The 16,775-nt window shown below is 45.4% G+C and overlaps 1 protein-coding gene and 1 long non-coding RNA gene across 3 annotated transcripts; one reads left to right on the forward strand and one right to left on the reverse strand.

The window, feature by feature from the left end:
• The first annotated feature begins 274 nt into the window (after nt 1-274).
• HPX (hemopexin) lies at nt 275-8,551 on the forward strand. Its single transcript, XM_011385180.1, has 10 exons — nt 275-357; nt 495-559; nt 648-719; nt 899-1,020; nt 2,631-2,784; nt 3,524-3,736; nt 3,992-4,123; nt 7,769-7,899; nt 7,980-8,142; nt 8,292-8,551. Exons 1-10 carry the CDS (start codon nt 275-277, stop codon nt 8,549-8,551), a joined length of 1,395 nt encoding a protein of 464 aa, XP_011383482.1.
• A 3,705-nt stretch (nt 8,552-12,256) lies between these two features.
• On the reverse strand, nt 12,257-16,769 carry LOC105309092. Of its 2 annotated transcripts, none has more exons than XR_897364.2 (4): nt 16,364-16,769; nt 13,679-14,041; nt 13,454-13,574; nt 12,257-12,605 (listed from the first exon to the last, which is right to left on the reverse strand). It is a non-coding gene; the product is annotated as an uncharacterized LOC105309092 (long non-coding RNA). The 2 variants fall into 2 exon arrangements; XR_002778215.1 differs by having other exon boundaries at nt 13,679-14,063.
• Between the last annotated feature and the right edge of the window lie 6 nt (nt 16,770-16,775).

Consider the following 16,775-nt stretch of genomic DNA (forward strand, 5'->3'; position numbering starts at 1 on the left):
GAGCGTCACAGCTGGACATGAGGGCATGGGCTAGTTACTGCTTGAAAGTCAGTGAAGGGGGATGGGGCCTCCTGCCGGGAAGAGTTAGTCTTGGCCTCAGATTTCTGTCCAGACCCTGACCTTATTTACACTGATGTAATCAGCCAATATTGGCCTAATCCTGAGAGACTGCTCATTCCCAACAGGTTTGGAGGTGGGGGTGGTGCTGCTGCCATCTCTATATAGGGAGGTCAGCTAGGTGCTGAGAGCTGTCCTGTGGCCTCTCCAGCTCAGCATGGCTCGAGCACTGGGAGCACTAGTTGTGCTGGGGTTGTTGGGCCTGTGCTGGTCTCTGGCCCTTGCCAAGCCTGTTCATCCGTGAGTAAAACTGCACTGGGGAAGAAGGACTGGGGTCTGGGCTAGAATGCGATAGGGCTAGTTTTTAGACCTGGGGTCAGGAGCTAAGGAAGAGGGATTGGGCCCAGTGGACCCAGACATCTCTGTCTTCTCTCTAGGGCTAGTGCCTCTGGGAATGGAGCTGAAGATGGGACTAGGATCAAGCTGGACCCAGATATGCTCCGTGAGTCCCTGACTCCCTGAGTGTGTTTATCTCTCTGGCTGTGTCTTGCATTTTAGAATATGACTGTTCTTTTACTTTGCCACTTCAGAATTCTGCTCAGATGGCTTGAACTTTGATGCTACCACTTTGGATGAAAATGGGACCATGCTGTTTTTTAAAGGTAGGAGGTGGCTGAGGTTAGGGCATTTGGGACCTCAGACCTGGTCCCCTTTACCAAGGGTGTATCCATCTGTGGGAGATCTTAGGAATTTTCTGAAGGTATCACCTACAGCTTTTTTGTAACTATCTTAGTAGGCCAAAAATTTGTTCCGGGTCTCTCAGTGAGTGTGTGTTTTCCAGGGGAGTTCGTGTGGAAGATTCACCATTGGGCCCGGAAGTCGATCTCAGAGAGGTGGAAGAATTTTACTGGCTCAGTGGATGCTGCATTCCGCCTTGGTCATGACAGTGTCTTCCTAATTAAGGTACTGTTGGGTCAAGATCAGGGCCGAGCCAGGAAGTACTGGAATCCACAGAAGAGACTCTCCCCAAACTAGCCCTGGTGTGGAGCCCTTAGCGACTGGTTCCGGGTTTTCTCTCCCTGTGTCTTCTTTTCTGGAAAAAGCTTAGGCTAAGGGATCATGTTAATTGGGCCTGGCAGGCATAGCATCCAATGGCTATTCTTCAGCCCTAATCTTTGTCCAGACCTCTTTGCTATTCCTCGTGCTATTGGACATTCTTTCCTTCATGGCAATCTCTTCCCTTGGATTCCACGACTCAGCATTAGGTCCTCTTCACATGATGGCCGGATTGTTCACAACACAATGGCACCTGGCCGATGGGGTGAGTGGAGGGTCAAATCCGGCCTACTGTGTTCACCAGGTTGTATTCCCTGGCCCAGGCTGTGTCTACTCAGAGGAAGGGACGCCTTCTCCTAACTTGGACAAAGGCGCTGTCAGGTTGGGGTGATCTTCACCGCCAGCTTTATTTTCCCTCCTACCCCTTTTCTGGCTCTTTCTCAGGCTTCTCACCCTCGGCCGGTCCTTGAATGTCCCTTGGGGACCCATCCCAGCCCTTCCATATACCCTCCCTGGGTGATCTTCACCATTGCCCTGGCTCTGAGGACTCTCTGTGTTGTGGATAGCAGATCTGGATTACTCCCTGGAGCTTCAGACATCTCTTTCCAATTTCCTGGCAGATATCTTCAACTTAGATGTTCCATAAGCACCTCAAATTTAGCATCGCACAAACTGAACTTAGTATCCTTCTCACAAATCAACCCTCATCTTCTGTTTCCTATTTCAGTAAATGGCACCACCACGTACTGGTTCCTGCAAGCCAGGTGCACATGGGTCTGAGCTCTGGCTCTTGGTTATCTTTTTAGGTTTATTGCCCACCCTTGCCACGTTCACTGGGCCAGCTACATGAGACCACATGTCGTTCTCTGAGCATGCTCTGTACATACTGCTCCCTCTGCTGGAGACACTCTTTCCACACTTGACAACCTAGAAAATTTCTACTCATTTTTCAATTCTTGGCCCAAATACTTCCCTGTAAAGCTTTCCAGGAATCCAGGAAGACGTAGGCATTCCTCTCATATTTCCAATGCACTTCACATGCTTCTACCTTGGTGTTTGTGTGGCTAAGATGGTAGCATCCTTTCTGTATTTGTACAGCAAAATCCTTGAAGGCAGAGACAGTCTTGTCATCCCTTTGTCCCTAGTACTCTATCTGGTATATATAGCTATTTTTGAATGAATGAATGAGTGAATGAACAAATGAATGTATAAATGAATGGATGACTGCATGATATATAAATGGATGACTATTTATAGATGTGTTGCAGATAAGTGTGCCATGGGAGTGTCCTGTTGTACATAGCTGGATGTGTGTGTTATAGTAATATTACAGGATTTTCATAAACCAGGAATATGTATTTGTGCAAGGGGACAGTGCATTGTTGTCCACAGAAGGACTGAGAATGTGTGAAGCTGCAGGAGGATATTGTGTAAGTGCAATATATCAAAGATATGTGTAAATGTAGAATGGCAGTATGCAGAGGTGCATAGGTAAATATAGAGTGCTTTTTATGCAGGGGGACAAAGTCTGGGTGTACCCTCACGAGAAGAAAGAGAAAGGATATCCGAAGTTGCTCCAAGATGAGTTTCCTGGAATCCCATCCCCATTGGATGCTGCTGTGGAATGTCACCGTGGAGAATGCCAAGAGGAGGGCATTCTCTTCTTCCAAGGTCAGTCCAGGATAGAATGAGAGAGGCTGGAGTAATGGAGGGTTGGTGGTGATACAGGTAGCGGTAGGAATGGTGGTGGTGGTGGAGCCACTATATGGCTCCCTGAGGAAGGAATGAAATAAGCCAGTTAGGGTCTAAAGGGTCAACTAGGGGAAGGAGAAGAAGTCACCCTAGAGAAGATAACTGGACGTCATTCTGCTAAGTTCCTCATTGTTCCCCATGACCTTTAGGACAAATCAATGTTCCTTAGTCTTATATAAAAGGTTCCCCATGACCAAGTCCCTACTGACCTCCAGCTTCAACTCTCATACCCTTACCTTGGATATGAAGCTCTAGAAACTCTATGCTATTCCCTGTACATCCAATTTGCTTTATGCCTCAGACTTTCCTCTATCTGAAGTGCCTACCTTCAGATAGGTGCTTCCTAGGTACCCTCTGGACATTCGAGACTACTTCCTGAATCTTCCTTTCTTGCCTACCTTGTAACTCCTGCTTCAGATTTTAGTTTAAATATCACTTTCTCTGGGAAGTTTTCCCTGACTCTCCCCACTGCCCTTGCTGAGCTGATCATGTGTACTTTGCTGCTGAATTTTATTGTATGATTACTCTCTTCAACTATTTCCCTGCTGGGCTGTGAGCTCCATGTGGACCATTATTTGGCCCAACTTGGGGCCCAGTGCAAGCAGAAGGGAGGGGACATGCTGGCCTCACCAAATGCTTGTTGATTGACTGAACGAAGGTAACCGCACGTGGTTCTGGGACTTGGCTACAAGAACCAAAAAGGAGCGCTTCTGGCCGGCTGTTAGGAACTGCTCCTCTGCCATCCAATGGCTCAGCCGCTACTACTGTTTCCGTGGTAACCAGTTCCTGCGCTTCAACCCAGTCACGGGAGAGGTGCTTCCTAGGTACCCTCTGGACATTCGAGACTACTTCCTACCCTGCCCTGGCAGAGGTGAGAAAGCCCCAGCCCCTGGGACTCACTGGAATCCATCTCCCTTCCCTGAGTTTGCAGACCCCAGCTCCCACCTTAACTCTGTGGTATAACCCTTGGCCCTTGCCTTAACCCCATTTCCATTTTGACTCTTCCCAGTTGTCCTCATATGGGAGAAGCCTACACCCCACTAACTCCAGCCATCTCTCCCACCTCAGACTTCATTCTGACCGCTGGCCTCCGTCTGTGTTCCCCCTTGCCTATTTTTCCCCGTAGGCCATGGACACAGGAATAGGACTGGCCATGGGAATGGTACCCAGCACGTTCCTGGATATGGGCGCTGTAGCCCAGATCTAGTCTTGTCTGCACTGCTGTCTGACAACCATGGTGCTACCTATGCCTTCAGTGGTAAGAGATACCCCCAAATACCCTGTCTCTGCTCCCCATACTTCTCATCTCTTTCACATGTCTCCCATCTCTGATGCATTTTCTTCGTTTTCATCACTGTGTCCCTTATTTTGTCCCTCAGCTCCCATGCCATTTTTTTACCCCTCATCTCCTCTGATGCATATTGTACGACCTTGTCTCTTATTTTCCAGGCCTTTAACTTCTGCCTCCCAGTACCATCACCTCCCAGATTTGTGCCCTTTCTAGACCTCTCTGGGTCCCTATGACTCCTCATATTACCTTTGCTCTTGCCTGTCTTGCTTGGTCCTCTGCAACCTGCCCCCCGCACCCCGCCCCTCCAAGCTTATCCTCAGGAGCTCCATCTTTTTCTAAGTGCCTGGTTCCTATGTCCAGGCCTCTGGGAATAGCATTACCTCGGTATGAGGTGTTCCCAGTGCTGAGAATCAGTCGAGAAGTGTTGAGTCTCTTAGACCTTTAGGAGATAGCTTCACTAGCCTGAGGAGGTTTCTTCTCTCAGTGACCAGTGGAGACACCTCTCTCAAGACTTGTGGCATTAATTAGTAAAAGCCATCTAATGATACCTCAAGATGCTCGGGTTAGTCAGGCAAGTAGTGATAAGTGTCGATCACATTGGAGAACAGCTTCAAAAGAAAGAAAGAGAGGGCAACCACATTACACTCAGCCTAAGACATATGTATGACCAGATACAAATGTAAAACAGAGGTGACCCCTGGACAAATCTGATCAGATATGACTACCAAGCTATAATGAAAAAATACACAGTCACAAGGAGAGCCTATCCCCACAACAGTAATGCATGCTGTAATAAGAACATATAAATGTGATGAAACACATACCTGCAGTGAAAATACAGGTCTATACTGAGAATGTATGTCATAGTAAGAACCATTAAGCATCAAGAGAACATGGGACCATTGGGACACACAGACAAAGAGATAGAGATAGAAGAGAGAGAGAGAGAGAGCGCGAGCGAGCGAGCGAGAGAGACAACAGGGTCATGGGGGACCACACAGAGACACAGAGAGAACACACAGCAATGGAAAGATCATAACACCTCAAGGCCAAGTAGCTGTGAATAGAATGCAGCTGAACTTCTGACTCAAAAGTATTAGGTATGTTCCATAGTCGTCAAGAGAGCACCTAGACATGGCGAGAACAACATTATGTTAAAAATACGCAGCTGAGGTGAGAACTCACTATCTTGGTGAAAACACCAGTGCGACCCAGACACTCAGCATAGATCTGGTTCCCTCCTCTCTCTGATAAGTCTTTCTCTTTTCTCTACTTCACAGCTTCCTATCCATTCTTTCTTCTTTCCCACAACTTTGGCTTGCACAGGGACCACTATGTTCTCTCCACCTTTCTCTATTCATGATCTTTCAGCCTCAGATCCAAATGAAAACGGCCTCGGCTGCTCTCTTTTTCCTACTTAGATTTCCAGAGAGGGAATCTGACTGGCCCAGCCCATATTTTTATTCCACCACATTAAAGTGGTCGCTGGTCAGCCTACGCACTGGCTATTGATGGATCAGGAGCTCATCACTTATTTCCTTTGCACAAAGAGCAGTATAGCTCTGGTTCTCAAAATAAGAGCTCTGGGTAGTTTCAGCAGGAGGGGCAGGTGGATATATAGGTACCACGATATGCCCAGTAAACAGCTATAAAGATAACTTGTGGCTGCTGCAGGAATATCAGCTATTTATTCAACAAACATTTACCCAGTGCTTGATAGGTACTAGGCATTGTTCTAGGCACTGAGATACAGTAGTCAATATGGCAGTCAAGACACCTGCCCTCAGAGAGCTTGCTAGAGGAGGACAGGACAATAATAAAGAAAAAGATGGAAAGAGAATACTTTCAGGTAGAATTAATAGCTATGAAGTATTCTGGGAACATCAGAATATTTCTTATTCTCAAGTACCATTTGGAGCTAGTATAAATGAATTTAAAAGTCATTGATGTTTTAAAATATAAAATTAAAAATGTTGTGTCAAAAAAAAAGCTGTGAAAACATAAGACAGGATAAAGCAATAGAGGTGAGAAGGTGCCTCTTCTTTGACGAGATGAATTTTGAGCTGAGATTTCAGTAATGAAAAGGAGTTAGCCACATAAAGCGCTGGATGAAAAACATTTTTGGGAAGGTGGACAGCAAATACTCTGAAGAATCAGGAAAGGAGGCCATTGTGACTGGGCTGGAGCATAGTGAAGGAGCTGGTGAGTGGCTTGAGAAGAGATAGTTTATGTAGGCCTGGTAAGGATTTTTCAACCATAAAAGGAAGCCAGAAGGGTTCTTGAGTAGAGCTGTGATATGTTCTGACTTATTTTTTTTTAAAGATCATCCTGGCTTCTTGTGGAACAATTGTGTAAGCAACGAATCCAGCTAGTTGTTTATGCATCAGAGGTACTGACAGCTTGGACTATGATAATAGTAGCAGAGGTGATGAGGAGTCATCATGACATATTTAGGAGGTTGAGCTGGCAGCATTATCCAACGGAGGATTGGATACTGGTGGGAGTAGGGAAGGGAAAAGAGAGATCTCAAGAATGACTTGGTTTTATGGGACTAGGCAACTAGGTGACTGGTAGCTCCTTTTTCCAGAATTGGGAAAGACTAAGAAAAGAGTAAATGTGTGTGTGTGTGTGTGTGTGTGTGTGTGTGTGTGTGTGTGTGTGTGTGTGTTTGGTGGGGGCAGCAATCAGTTCAGACACGTTAAGTTTTTGGTGCTTAGTGGCCTCAAATGGACATGTCAGATAGGCAGTTGACTTTGAGCCTGACACTCAAAGGAGAGGGCCATCAGCTGAAGAGAACGGATTGAAAGTCATCAGCATATAGATGGTATTTAAAGCCCTGGATTGTGTGAAATCACCAAGAGAGTGAGTGTAAATAGAGAAAAGGTTCAAACTAGTAGATTCAATATTAGACATCAGGCTGAAGAGACAAATAGTCAAAAAGATAAGAAGAGTCTTTTATCACAGGAGCCAAGATGCGAAAAAAATGTTAAAGAAGGGAGTTGTGAGTAGTCAAGTGCTGCTGAGAGGTAGACTAAGGAAGGCAAAGAATGGACCATTATATTTGGCAAGTTGGAGGATACTGGTGACCTTGAAAAGAACAGTTTCAATGGAGGAGGGAAACAGAAGTGTAAGTACAGTGGGTTGAAGAAGAAAAGGTAAGTGGGAGCTTAGGACAGTTCCTTTAGTAAGTTATTATGAAAAGGAGAGAAGAAAATTAGTGTACTGGTCTGGCTACTCCCTCACTTTCCTATCCATTTTAGGGGCGAGAGAACACAGCCAGAGTGAGAACACCAGTGGAATCTTGCTGCAGTGCTGCCCTTTTAAATTCTGGTCACAATCTCTCATTTTCTATAGCATCTCTGTTCATGGACATCTGAGATGTGTAGAGAGCCCCCACCAAACCCCATGACATTGGCCTTACCAGGCATCTTGGCCACTGTTCTCCATTATTGCCCTTCTGTCAGGCCCCTTCTGACTTCAGTTCCAATCAGGTCAAAATGCCCAACTCTGCTGATCAAGTTCTTCTCTACTCCCTCTCATGTGGCCTCTTCTCTCTTGGCCTCTGGATGCGTTCTCTCCTTCTCAAGACTCAGTGTCTCTGGTATCCCACAGGGTCCTACTACTGGCGTCTGGACACCAGCCGGGATGGGTGGCATAGCTGGTCCATTGTCCAGCAGTGGCCCAAGGGTCCTTCAACAGTGGATGCTGCCTTTTCTTGGGATGATAAACTCTATTTGGTCCAGGTATGTGTTGGGAGTGAGGCTTGAGGTGGAGACTGGGAGAATATCCAACTCTATGCTGATTAACATCTTTTGTCCTCTAGGGCACCCAGGTATACATCTTCCTAACAAAGGGAGGCTACACCCTAGTGAATGGTTATCCAAAGCAGCTAGAGAAAGAATTTGGGAGCCCTCAGGGGATAAGCCTTGAGGCTGTGGATGCAGCCTTTATCTGTCCCGGGTCTTCTCGACTCCACATCATGGCAGGTGAGGGGCAACTGGGCGGCTAAGGGGCGGCTAAGGGGCGGCTTGTTCTGCTGCTTCTCCATAGCATAGATCCCCATCAGAGCATGAGAAGAGCTAGGTCGGGATCCCATGATGTGGAAGCCATGTTAAGTCTGGTGTCTTTTTCCTAGGACGGCGGCTGTGGTGGCTGGACCTGAAATTAGGAGCTCAAGCCATATGGACAGAGCTTCCTTGGCCCCATGAGAAGGTTGATGGGGCCCTGTGCACGGAGAAGTCCCTCGGCCCCAACTCATGTTCAGCCAATGGTCTTGGCTTGTATCTCGTCAGTGGCCCCAATTTGTACTGCTACAGTGATGTAGAGAAACTAAGTGCAGCCAAGGCTCTTCCACAAGCCCAGAGGATGAACAGCCTCCTTGGCTGCAGTCACTGACAGGGCTCCTGATGTGAGTCTGGCCCAGCTCCTTCTCCTCATTTTCCTTACAATAAAGCCAGAGGGCTTCATAACTTGAACCAAGGGGCCCTGATTGTGGATCAGTCTCACTTCTTTCTTTGAATTGAGAAGCTAGTAACATTTCTTTTGAGGCTCTCTAGGTTAAATGAGGTTGCAACCTCTTCTCGAGCCACTCACCATCTCCTTCACTATGCTCCAGCCCAGTCACAATGGCCTCCTTTCCTGATTCCTCAGAGTATTTGCTGTCCACTCTCCTTAAAATGTTTTTCATCCAGTGCTTTATGTGGCTAACTCCTTTTTATTACTGCCCAGGTGATTCTCAATCTAGATCCTAAATTGGCCTCTTCTAGACTATCTATACACAGAAGAAAATGGAAGACCAAAAAGGAAGAGGAACTGCTGTGTTTATATAGCAAGGAAGAGGCAGAGAGGGACTCTGACCCAGCATGCTAATAATTGACCACAGCTTGGCTCCAAGGCATCAGGAAAATAGGGCCAGGGTCAGCTACGCATATGCCAAGTAGATTGGCTCAGAGCTACCATTTGAGGATCACGGGAGCCTTCACATTGTGATTCCAGGTAGTTCAGGCAGCACCACACTAGAAGACAAGGCTTTGGTTACCATGAGTTAGGCATAACAAGTGTAATGAAGTTAAGGTGAGGAAACAGATATCACTTGTGTGTCAAAGGCAAGCTGAGGAGAGGGAGAAGGAATGATTCAGAGACTTGGCACCATGAAACATTTACAGAACACTTCTCCTGGGGGGTCATGCTGGCTACCGTTCAGTCCTCTGGGTATGTGCACCATCCGAGCCCGTGAATGTGGGCCTAGATGGTATGATGTCCTGGCGGAGGCTTCAGTGGTTGGTTCTTTTCTGGTCATAAACGAACTAAGGCTTTAGGCTCCAAACTTGACAACCTTTTGATGGAAGAGTGGGCCTGGACTATAGGGAACTGGGTCTCAGGTGAGACCCTTTTCCTCTTCTACCTTTTCAAACCAGCAGAAGTTAGAGGGTGGTTTGTTTTAGACTCAAGAAATAGTCTCAGACTCTAGCAGAGAGCCCTCACTCTGAGCTTCCGCATCCTAGCCTCAATGATGACCTCTTCCATAAAATGGGTATAATACTGCCCACCTCCCAGTGACAATGAATATGGACTCAAACCCATCCCTTGGATTCTCTCAAGAAGGGGCCCTGGAATTAGACCCACACTCTGGCCCTTGGCCTCATCTGGTTTAGGGTCAGCCCCTCCGGACCTGGTGGCCTCCTGCTTTGTGAGGCTTTGATGAGTAGAATGGCAAACTGACAAGCTCCATGGCCACATGGGGCTTTGCACTGGGAGGCTAATTCATAGAGTGACTCCTGACAGGCACCAGGCTTCTCTGGTTGAGAATTACCTAAGGTCCCTTCACCACCCTCGATGGCAAGGGGGTGAGTAGAGGGCGGGGCTAAATCTGGATCTTCTAGATGAGGTTCCACTCAGGATTTGAGGTTGGCCAGTGCTGGGAGCAGAGATTAGTGACCAGGCACCAGGACTGTCGGGTCCATTCCCAAGAAGTATCTTGAGCTTTCCCTTTCATCCCTGATGGTATCTGGATGGTTCTCCTCATGGGGTTGGCTGTCCCTGGACAAGACCAGAGTCTCAGGTCCGGGCCTTATTCACTCCATGTGCTACATCTGGAGCCACTGCTGCATCACGCCAGGGAGTCTAGAGGTGTCTAAACAGTTATCCAGCAACTCTGGTACTCAAGGTTAATTTCCTCCTCTCAAGGTAGAGCAGTTAAGTCTCCTTTCTTCTCTTCTCCCACCTGCTCTGTTACAAGGAAGTCTCTAGCTTGTTCCCAAGGAACTCCTAGAAAAGGTCCAATTAATGCTTCTTTCATCTACTAACTTAGCACCCCCCTCCCGCACCCCAATAAGCAGAGCAGCGTTTCAGGCCATGGAGTAACAACTGGACAGTGACTGCCTTCAAAAATCTGCTGCTCTATCATAGTCAGGAGGAGAACACAGGCAAGAAATCAGATAAATGCAATAAAGTGAACTAGATATTAAGACGGAAGACTATATATACAAAGGAAAGTGGAGCCAGCAATACTTGGGATGGAGAGTGGGTTAGAAAAGGCCTCATACATGACATAACACTTAAGCTGAATTTTAAAAGATGAGTAGAATGTATGTAATTCCTTTAGCAAATATACATTTAATGCCTACTATGCACTACCATGCCAGGAAGCATTATAGGCAGAGGAGGCAACACAAGCAAAGAAAAGCCAGGGGAGACGAGATAGACAGGAGTGGGAATCACAGCTACTCAGCAGGGCTGAGCGACGGGCTGGTGGGAGCTGAGGCTGGAAAAGGAGGCAGGGGCTCATGGGGGTCTAGAAAGCATGGATTTTGTCCATCTTTGGGGGCAATGAAAACCTACTGAAGGATTTTAGACAAGGGAGTGAGGTGATGAGATTTATATTTTAGAAAGGTTCCTTATTTTTGCAAAGTGGATATTGGGTGAAAGGAGACTACAGAGGATGTGAAGAGACCACTGAGGAGATTGGTGCTGTAGTCCAGGTGGTGAATCATGGAGGCCTAGACACTGGGTGGCAATGGAGATGAAGAGAAGTGGGCAGAATAAAAAATATTTAGAGGACATAGTCTGTAGGACTCGCTGATGAATTAGATAGGAGGGCAAGGAAGAGTGAGAAATCTCACCTCCAAACTTCTCCATGACCTCTTTCCCTCTTCATCATTGTGTCTCTTCTTCCAAAACTTTTCATGGTGCCCTCTCGAATTCACACTCCATGGTTAATAAGCTTCTCTGTATTCTTTAAACACTCCACGGTTAACATGCTTTTCTATCTCTTTAGCTCTAGCTTTAGTTGAGACCGGGCTCAGACCCAATGCTGACACTGCTTCCCATCCATTGGGACAGGTACAGGGCCCCTCCTTTCCTGTAGCTGGCCCAATGATGGGAAGCAGTGTCAGCACTGGCATGACTCCACACACATCTGTACCATTTCTCTTCCTCTTTCCATGCAAGTTAAATGTCTCTTTCTCTGGCATCATGCAGGCGAGCCATATCATTCTTAAGGCCACCATTTACCAACCATCTGACTGTCCTCTCAACTGCTGAAGTGCCCACTTCAGCCACCCAATTACTATGGCCCAATTCTGACCCCAGCCATCATTCACAATTGTTCCATCTGTGAAGAAATTCTTTAAATTCCAACATCCCATTCGTGACCACAACCTCTTATCCTCATCCTTCTGCCTTCCTCACCACCTCACTCTGTTTCCCACTCTTTGACTTTATATATAGAGATATTTGATACCTTTATTATCTTCCAGTCCTCCATTCCCTAAAAGTTATTGTTTTTCTCACCCAAATTGAACATCAAAGTTGATCGTCTGGACAATTTTCTTAATAATACTTTTATTTCTCTGTCCTCTTTAACTTCTATTTAATCTAGCCATAGGAAAGAACAACAAAAACCAACTTCAGGTCAGAGACAGAGTGAGAATTTTAGAGTCAGATATGTCTGAATTCCAATCCCAGCTAGGCCACTTACTAACTCTGTAGGTTTGAGGAACTGCCTCTGAGTCTTGTGTGTGGTGTGTGTCTCTGTGTATCACGTATGTATAAAAAATAGCATCAGTCACTGCTCAGTAAGGATACAGAAATCACCAGATATTCCAAGTAGGGAAGTATTTATTAGGAAGAATTTGTTACAACGTTGTGGGGGAGGTCTGGAGAAGCATTAAGAGGAAAAACAGGACTACCCAGAGACCAGGAAACTACTCCTAATATTGGTTTAGAGGAGCAAAAGGGAGAAATGGTTTGACTCAAAGATCAAGGAGCTGGATTCCACAATTTGCACTATCTGCTGATATGGCATGAGCTTGTATTGCTGATGGTGCTGGGACTTCCTCTACTTCTGCAACATCAGAAGTTGATGTTGCCAGTGGAACTGCCAAAAGTAGAAGGATTTCTTGCTTCTTCCTATCTTCCTCATATGAAGGTCCCCATTGGTAGAGCCTAACTGCAACAAAGCAACAAAAGAATCTGAGAAGTGTGATTTTCAGATTTCTAGCCCTTTGAGTAGAGGGGAGAGTACGGAAGAGCAGATATAGGGACGAGCACCAACAAGCAATACCTGCCACATGGATTCGTCATAACTCTTGGGTGCGAGTGATAAAATCCAATTTGAAGTGGTATATACAAAAAGGAAATTTATTGACTCATGTGACTTCAGGCAGAGGTAAATACAGGTGTTAAAGTAATGTTATCAGGTATTTGCCTCTCTCCATCCTTTAGCTGTTTCATTCTCAAGCAGGCTCATCCTTCATGGTGGCAAGATACCCACCAGGCTTATATTCCACCATCAGCTCTTGCCAAATAGTTGCAGGAAAATTCCTGGACTTGATTTTCACTGGCTCACATTTAGTCATGTGCCCACCTCTGAATTGATCACTTTGATCTGATCATGGTCCAGGAGCCCAATACTGAAGTGGACTGTGGGGCTCAGAAGATTCCCATTTGAACCACATAGACTGAGAGTGGTGAGGGGATGCCTCTCAAAGAAAATTGATGTGTTGTTGCCAATAAAAGGAGGAATGGATGCTGTGCAGATAGTAACAATAAGGGAGACAACATGTTCATGACAGGATAATACTTATTTTGTAAAGTTTTTCTTGTTCTCCACGCAACTCTCCTTCTCTTCCTCAGCTAAAGACTCTGAAAATATTGATATCACTGGGCACGAAATACCTCAACCTCTTGCCTGCTCCCAATGTATTAATTACCCCATCTACACCCTTGTCCTCACCCCTATCTCTTTAGCCTATAAAGTTAAGGTTTTCCATTTTTCTCATGAGCCCTTGATCCTACCTCCTCTCATCACCTTCAGGATCTTGCTCCATATCTCAGCTTCTTTTTTTCTTTACTTTCAAATTCATCTTCTCTACTGTTATCTTTTTGTAGTATATAGCCATGTTCAATTCTCTACCATCTTAAAAAAAAAAAAAAAAGACAAACCAGAATCTTTAACTTCATATCACTTTTCAGCTGTCTATTCTCTCTTCCAAATTTCTCAAAAGGGGGGTCTGCACTTACTTATTCTTCCTCATTTTCATTCACTCAGCTCATTGCATTGTGTCTTCTGCCTCCATTTTCTGCTGATACAGATCACAGCATGGATGTTCATCATCTCCGTGTCACCAAATTCAAAGGATACTTTTTTGTCTTAACCTTATTGGAAATCTTTGCTGCATCTGATGCTGTTGACCACTTCTTCCTCCTTGAATATCTTTCCTCCCTTGGATTCCTTCCATGACCTTACTCTCTCCTGATTCTCCTCTTACTCTGTTTCTTCTCAGTTTTCTTCCTGCCATTCTTTTCCTCTGCTGGCTACCCATATACTGGCATTCCCAGAATTCGGGTCTCGGTCCTTTTCTCTTCTTATTCTATATGCTCTTCCTGGGAATGTATTAGAATAGTCCTGTTGAAGAAGGGTGTTGAGGAAGTCCTTGACAGACCTATCATCTGATTTATGAATTCCACTCTATATAATATGTGGGAAGATTTTACTCCTTATAGATTTTTCAAATGATAACAATCCAGAAGAAAGAGGGTTTATTGGATCAACTATAAGAAAAATTATAATATCAAAGCAATACTTACATGTGGTGGTAGAAAAGGCTGCCTTTGCTCCATTAAGAGTCTTTGCTGCTAAGAGATATGTAAGTTCTATTCTTCCATATAGGTGAATTGAGTGCCAATTGCCTACTAATGCATAAAGCCAGTGCTCTCGGTAAGTGACTCTGAATGGATTTGCTTCTAATTGAAGTTTTTCTTGATAGATCCAAAGTAATAATTTTAAAAGACCACTGCCTCAGCGGGACCAACATTGGTTATAACTAAACATAGCATCTGAGGTGGTTTATAGATATTGTTTGCTCCTAGGCCATGAAGAGCATCAGAAGGGGAAATAGATACAATAGAGAAAGGATAGATGAAGGGCACAGATTGACATCTCATTGATCAGGAGGCTTGCAGACCCAGAAGGAGATCAAAGATTCAGGAAGACTGTTTGTGGGTCAAACTGCCCTGTAGGTAAACTGCACATTTTCCTTTTTGCATTTTAGCTAATTAGACTCCTCTCCCCATCCTCACCAACCTATCTGTCTGCCTCTGGTTACCTGAAGAGATTTCCCTGGATATTGCAGCCATCCTGCCCAATGAGATTTGGAAGACAAGTGTTTTGGTGGGTTGTTTGTAAACCATTGTTATGTCTGGATTTTTTCATTTGCTCAAGCAGAAATCTGGAAGTCATGCTTTCCTGCATATTTTCACAGCCAATCAATTGATGGCTAATTTATACCTCCTGAATTTTCTTCATCCTTACTCCCATGATTATAATAATCTTCCACTGAGACTACATCGATTGCTTCCTAACTGGTCCCTATTCTATCAATTTTGCTCACTTCCTATCTATTCTCCACTTAGCAGCTGGAAATGATCTTCTAAAATGCAAAGGTAAACATGCTACTTCACTGCCTCAAACTCTTTGATGATTTTTCCATTGCCCTTAAAGTCCAAGACACTTAGCATAACATACAAGGAAGGCCTTTCTTGATTTGGCACCTATTCACCTTTCCAGCTCATCTGATGCCATTCTTCTCCACTGTCACCCATATTGGCCTTCTTGTACTTCTCCTTTGACCTGGAATAATTTTCTCTTCTGGCTGCCCTCTCTCTCCTTCACCCCATTCCCCTCACATAAGGGCTCTTCCTTATGAAAGCTTTCCTAAATCTCCCCAGGCCAAATTTAGTCCACTCACATAGCATCCTGTACTTCTTCAAGATACTAATCACGTTTAATGTGTCTTTCCCCTGTTATTTAAGCCTCAAGAGGGCAAGGGCTGAATCTTGCTTTTTTATGTGTGCTTAGCACCAAGGACAGTGCCTCACGCAATAATAATTTGTTGAAAGAGAACAAAAGAATGAATGAATGAGGACACCTTTCTTCTTCTGGGTAATTCTTACTCATCTTTCAAGGACCAAGGTCAGATGTTATATTCTCCAGTTTTGGTTACAGTCAAATCTGATTCATCTTCGGATCCCTAGGGCCTAGTTTGGGACCTGGTACATGGTTCATATAACATAGATATTTGTCAAATCACAATAAACTCTTGGCCAGGTGTTGACAATTATTTAAACTGAGTGATAGGTATATGAAGGTTTATTATATCATGCTGTCTCCTTTTGTATGTATTTAAAAATTTCCATAATAAAAAGTTAAAACATTTATATTCATGTCAAGTCAAATGAAAGTGTAGTCGAAGATGATCCGGAGGCTTCTGCTTGGGCAAGCCAGCAGACGGTGGTGGCATTCACTGGGATGGATGAAGTGGAGCTGCATCCAGTCCTGTGTGCGCATGCACTTGGGGTGTGTCAGGGAGGGTTCTTTTTCACTCCAGTGAAAATCTTAGAAGGCCAATAAAGGGGATGAAAATAATGAATTCCAATTTGGACACCTTCAGTTTTAGATACCTTGAGGGCATCTCCAGTCAGCTGCACAAAAGTCAGCAGCTACGATAAATTAAAACCTCTGCCTTAGAGGAATAAGGCATGAGAGGGTTTCTGGACGGTAACATTCCCCTCATGATCCTTGATGGCCTCTGGACCACTGATCTGACCACTGGAAATAATCCCACTATCAAGGGAGTCTGCAGTAAATATCGGGACCCAGCATTCCTTCCTTCACACTTTTCATCCACATTCTCCATTCTTCCTTACCTCTTATGTATTTCTACCGGGGAGCGATTTATTGACATCTGCGAGGCCTTGGTGTCACAGCTTTTTGTTCAGCATCGGCAGGGATAGGGTGTCAGGAAACATCTGGTTCCAGTCTGGTTTCACCACCTTGCGACTACACGCAAGTCTTTTTACCATTCTGAATCTCAGCATCTGCCTCTGAAAAATGAGGATAATAGTAGTGGCGACTTCACAGGGCTGACTCGAGGACAGATGTGCGCAAAGGGTTTAACACAGAGCCTGGCACAGTGTAAGCGGTCAATAAATACGAGCTATTATTATCGCGGCGCTGCCCTCAACGCCTCTCCACCAGGGCGTCAGGGAGTGCTGCCGCAAGAGCCGGGCAAGCTGCGTCCTCGGAGCCCGCCCCGCGCTGCCGAGGCCTGGCCCCGCC

Source organism: Pteropus vampyrus, unplaced genomic scaffold (genome assembly GCF_000151845.1).
Source record: "Pteropus vampyrus isolate Shadow unplaced genomic scaffold, Pvam_2.0 Scaffold671, whole genome shotgun sequence".
Lineage (NCBI taxonomy): Eukaryota > Metazoa > Chordata > Mammalia > Chiroptera > Pteropodidae > Pteropus > Pteropus vampyrus.

Bases quoted from the DNA above. Each gene is read 5' to 3' on its own strand.
- HPX (XM_011385180.1), top strand. From the start codon at position 275: ATGGCTCGAGCACTGGGAGCACTAGTTGTGCTGGGGTTGTTGGGCCTG. The intron at 7,900-7,979 runs GTATGTGTTGGG...TTTGTCCTCTAG, and splicing joins ATAAACTCTATTTGGTCCAG to GGCACCCAGGTATACATCTT. The intron at 8,143-8,291 runs GTGAGGGGCAAC...TCTTTTTCCTAG, and splicing joins TCGACTCCACATCATGGCAG to GACGGCGGCTGTGGTGGCTG.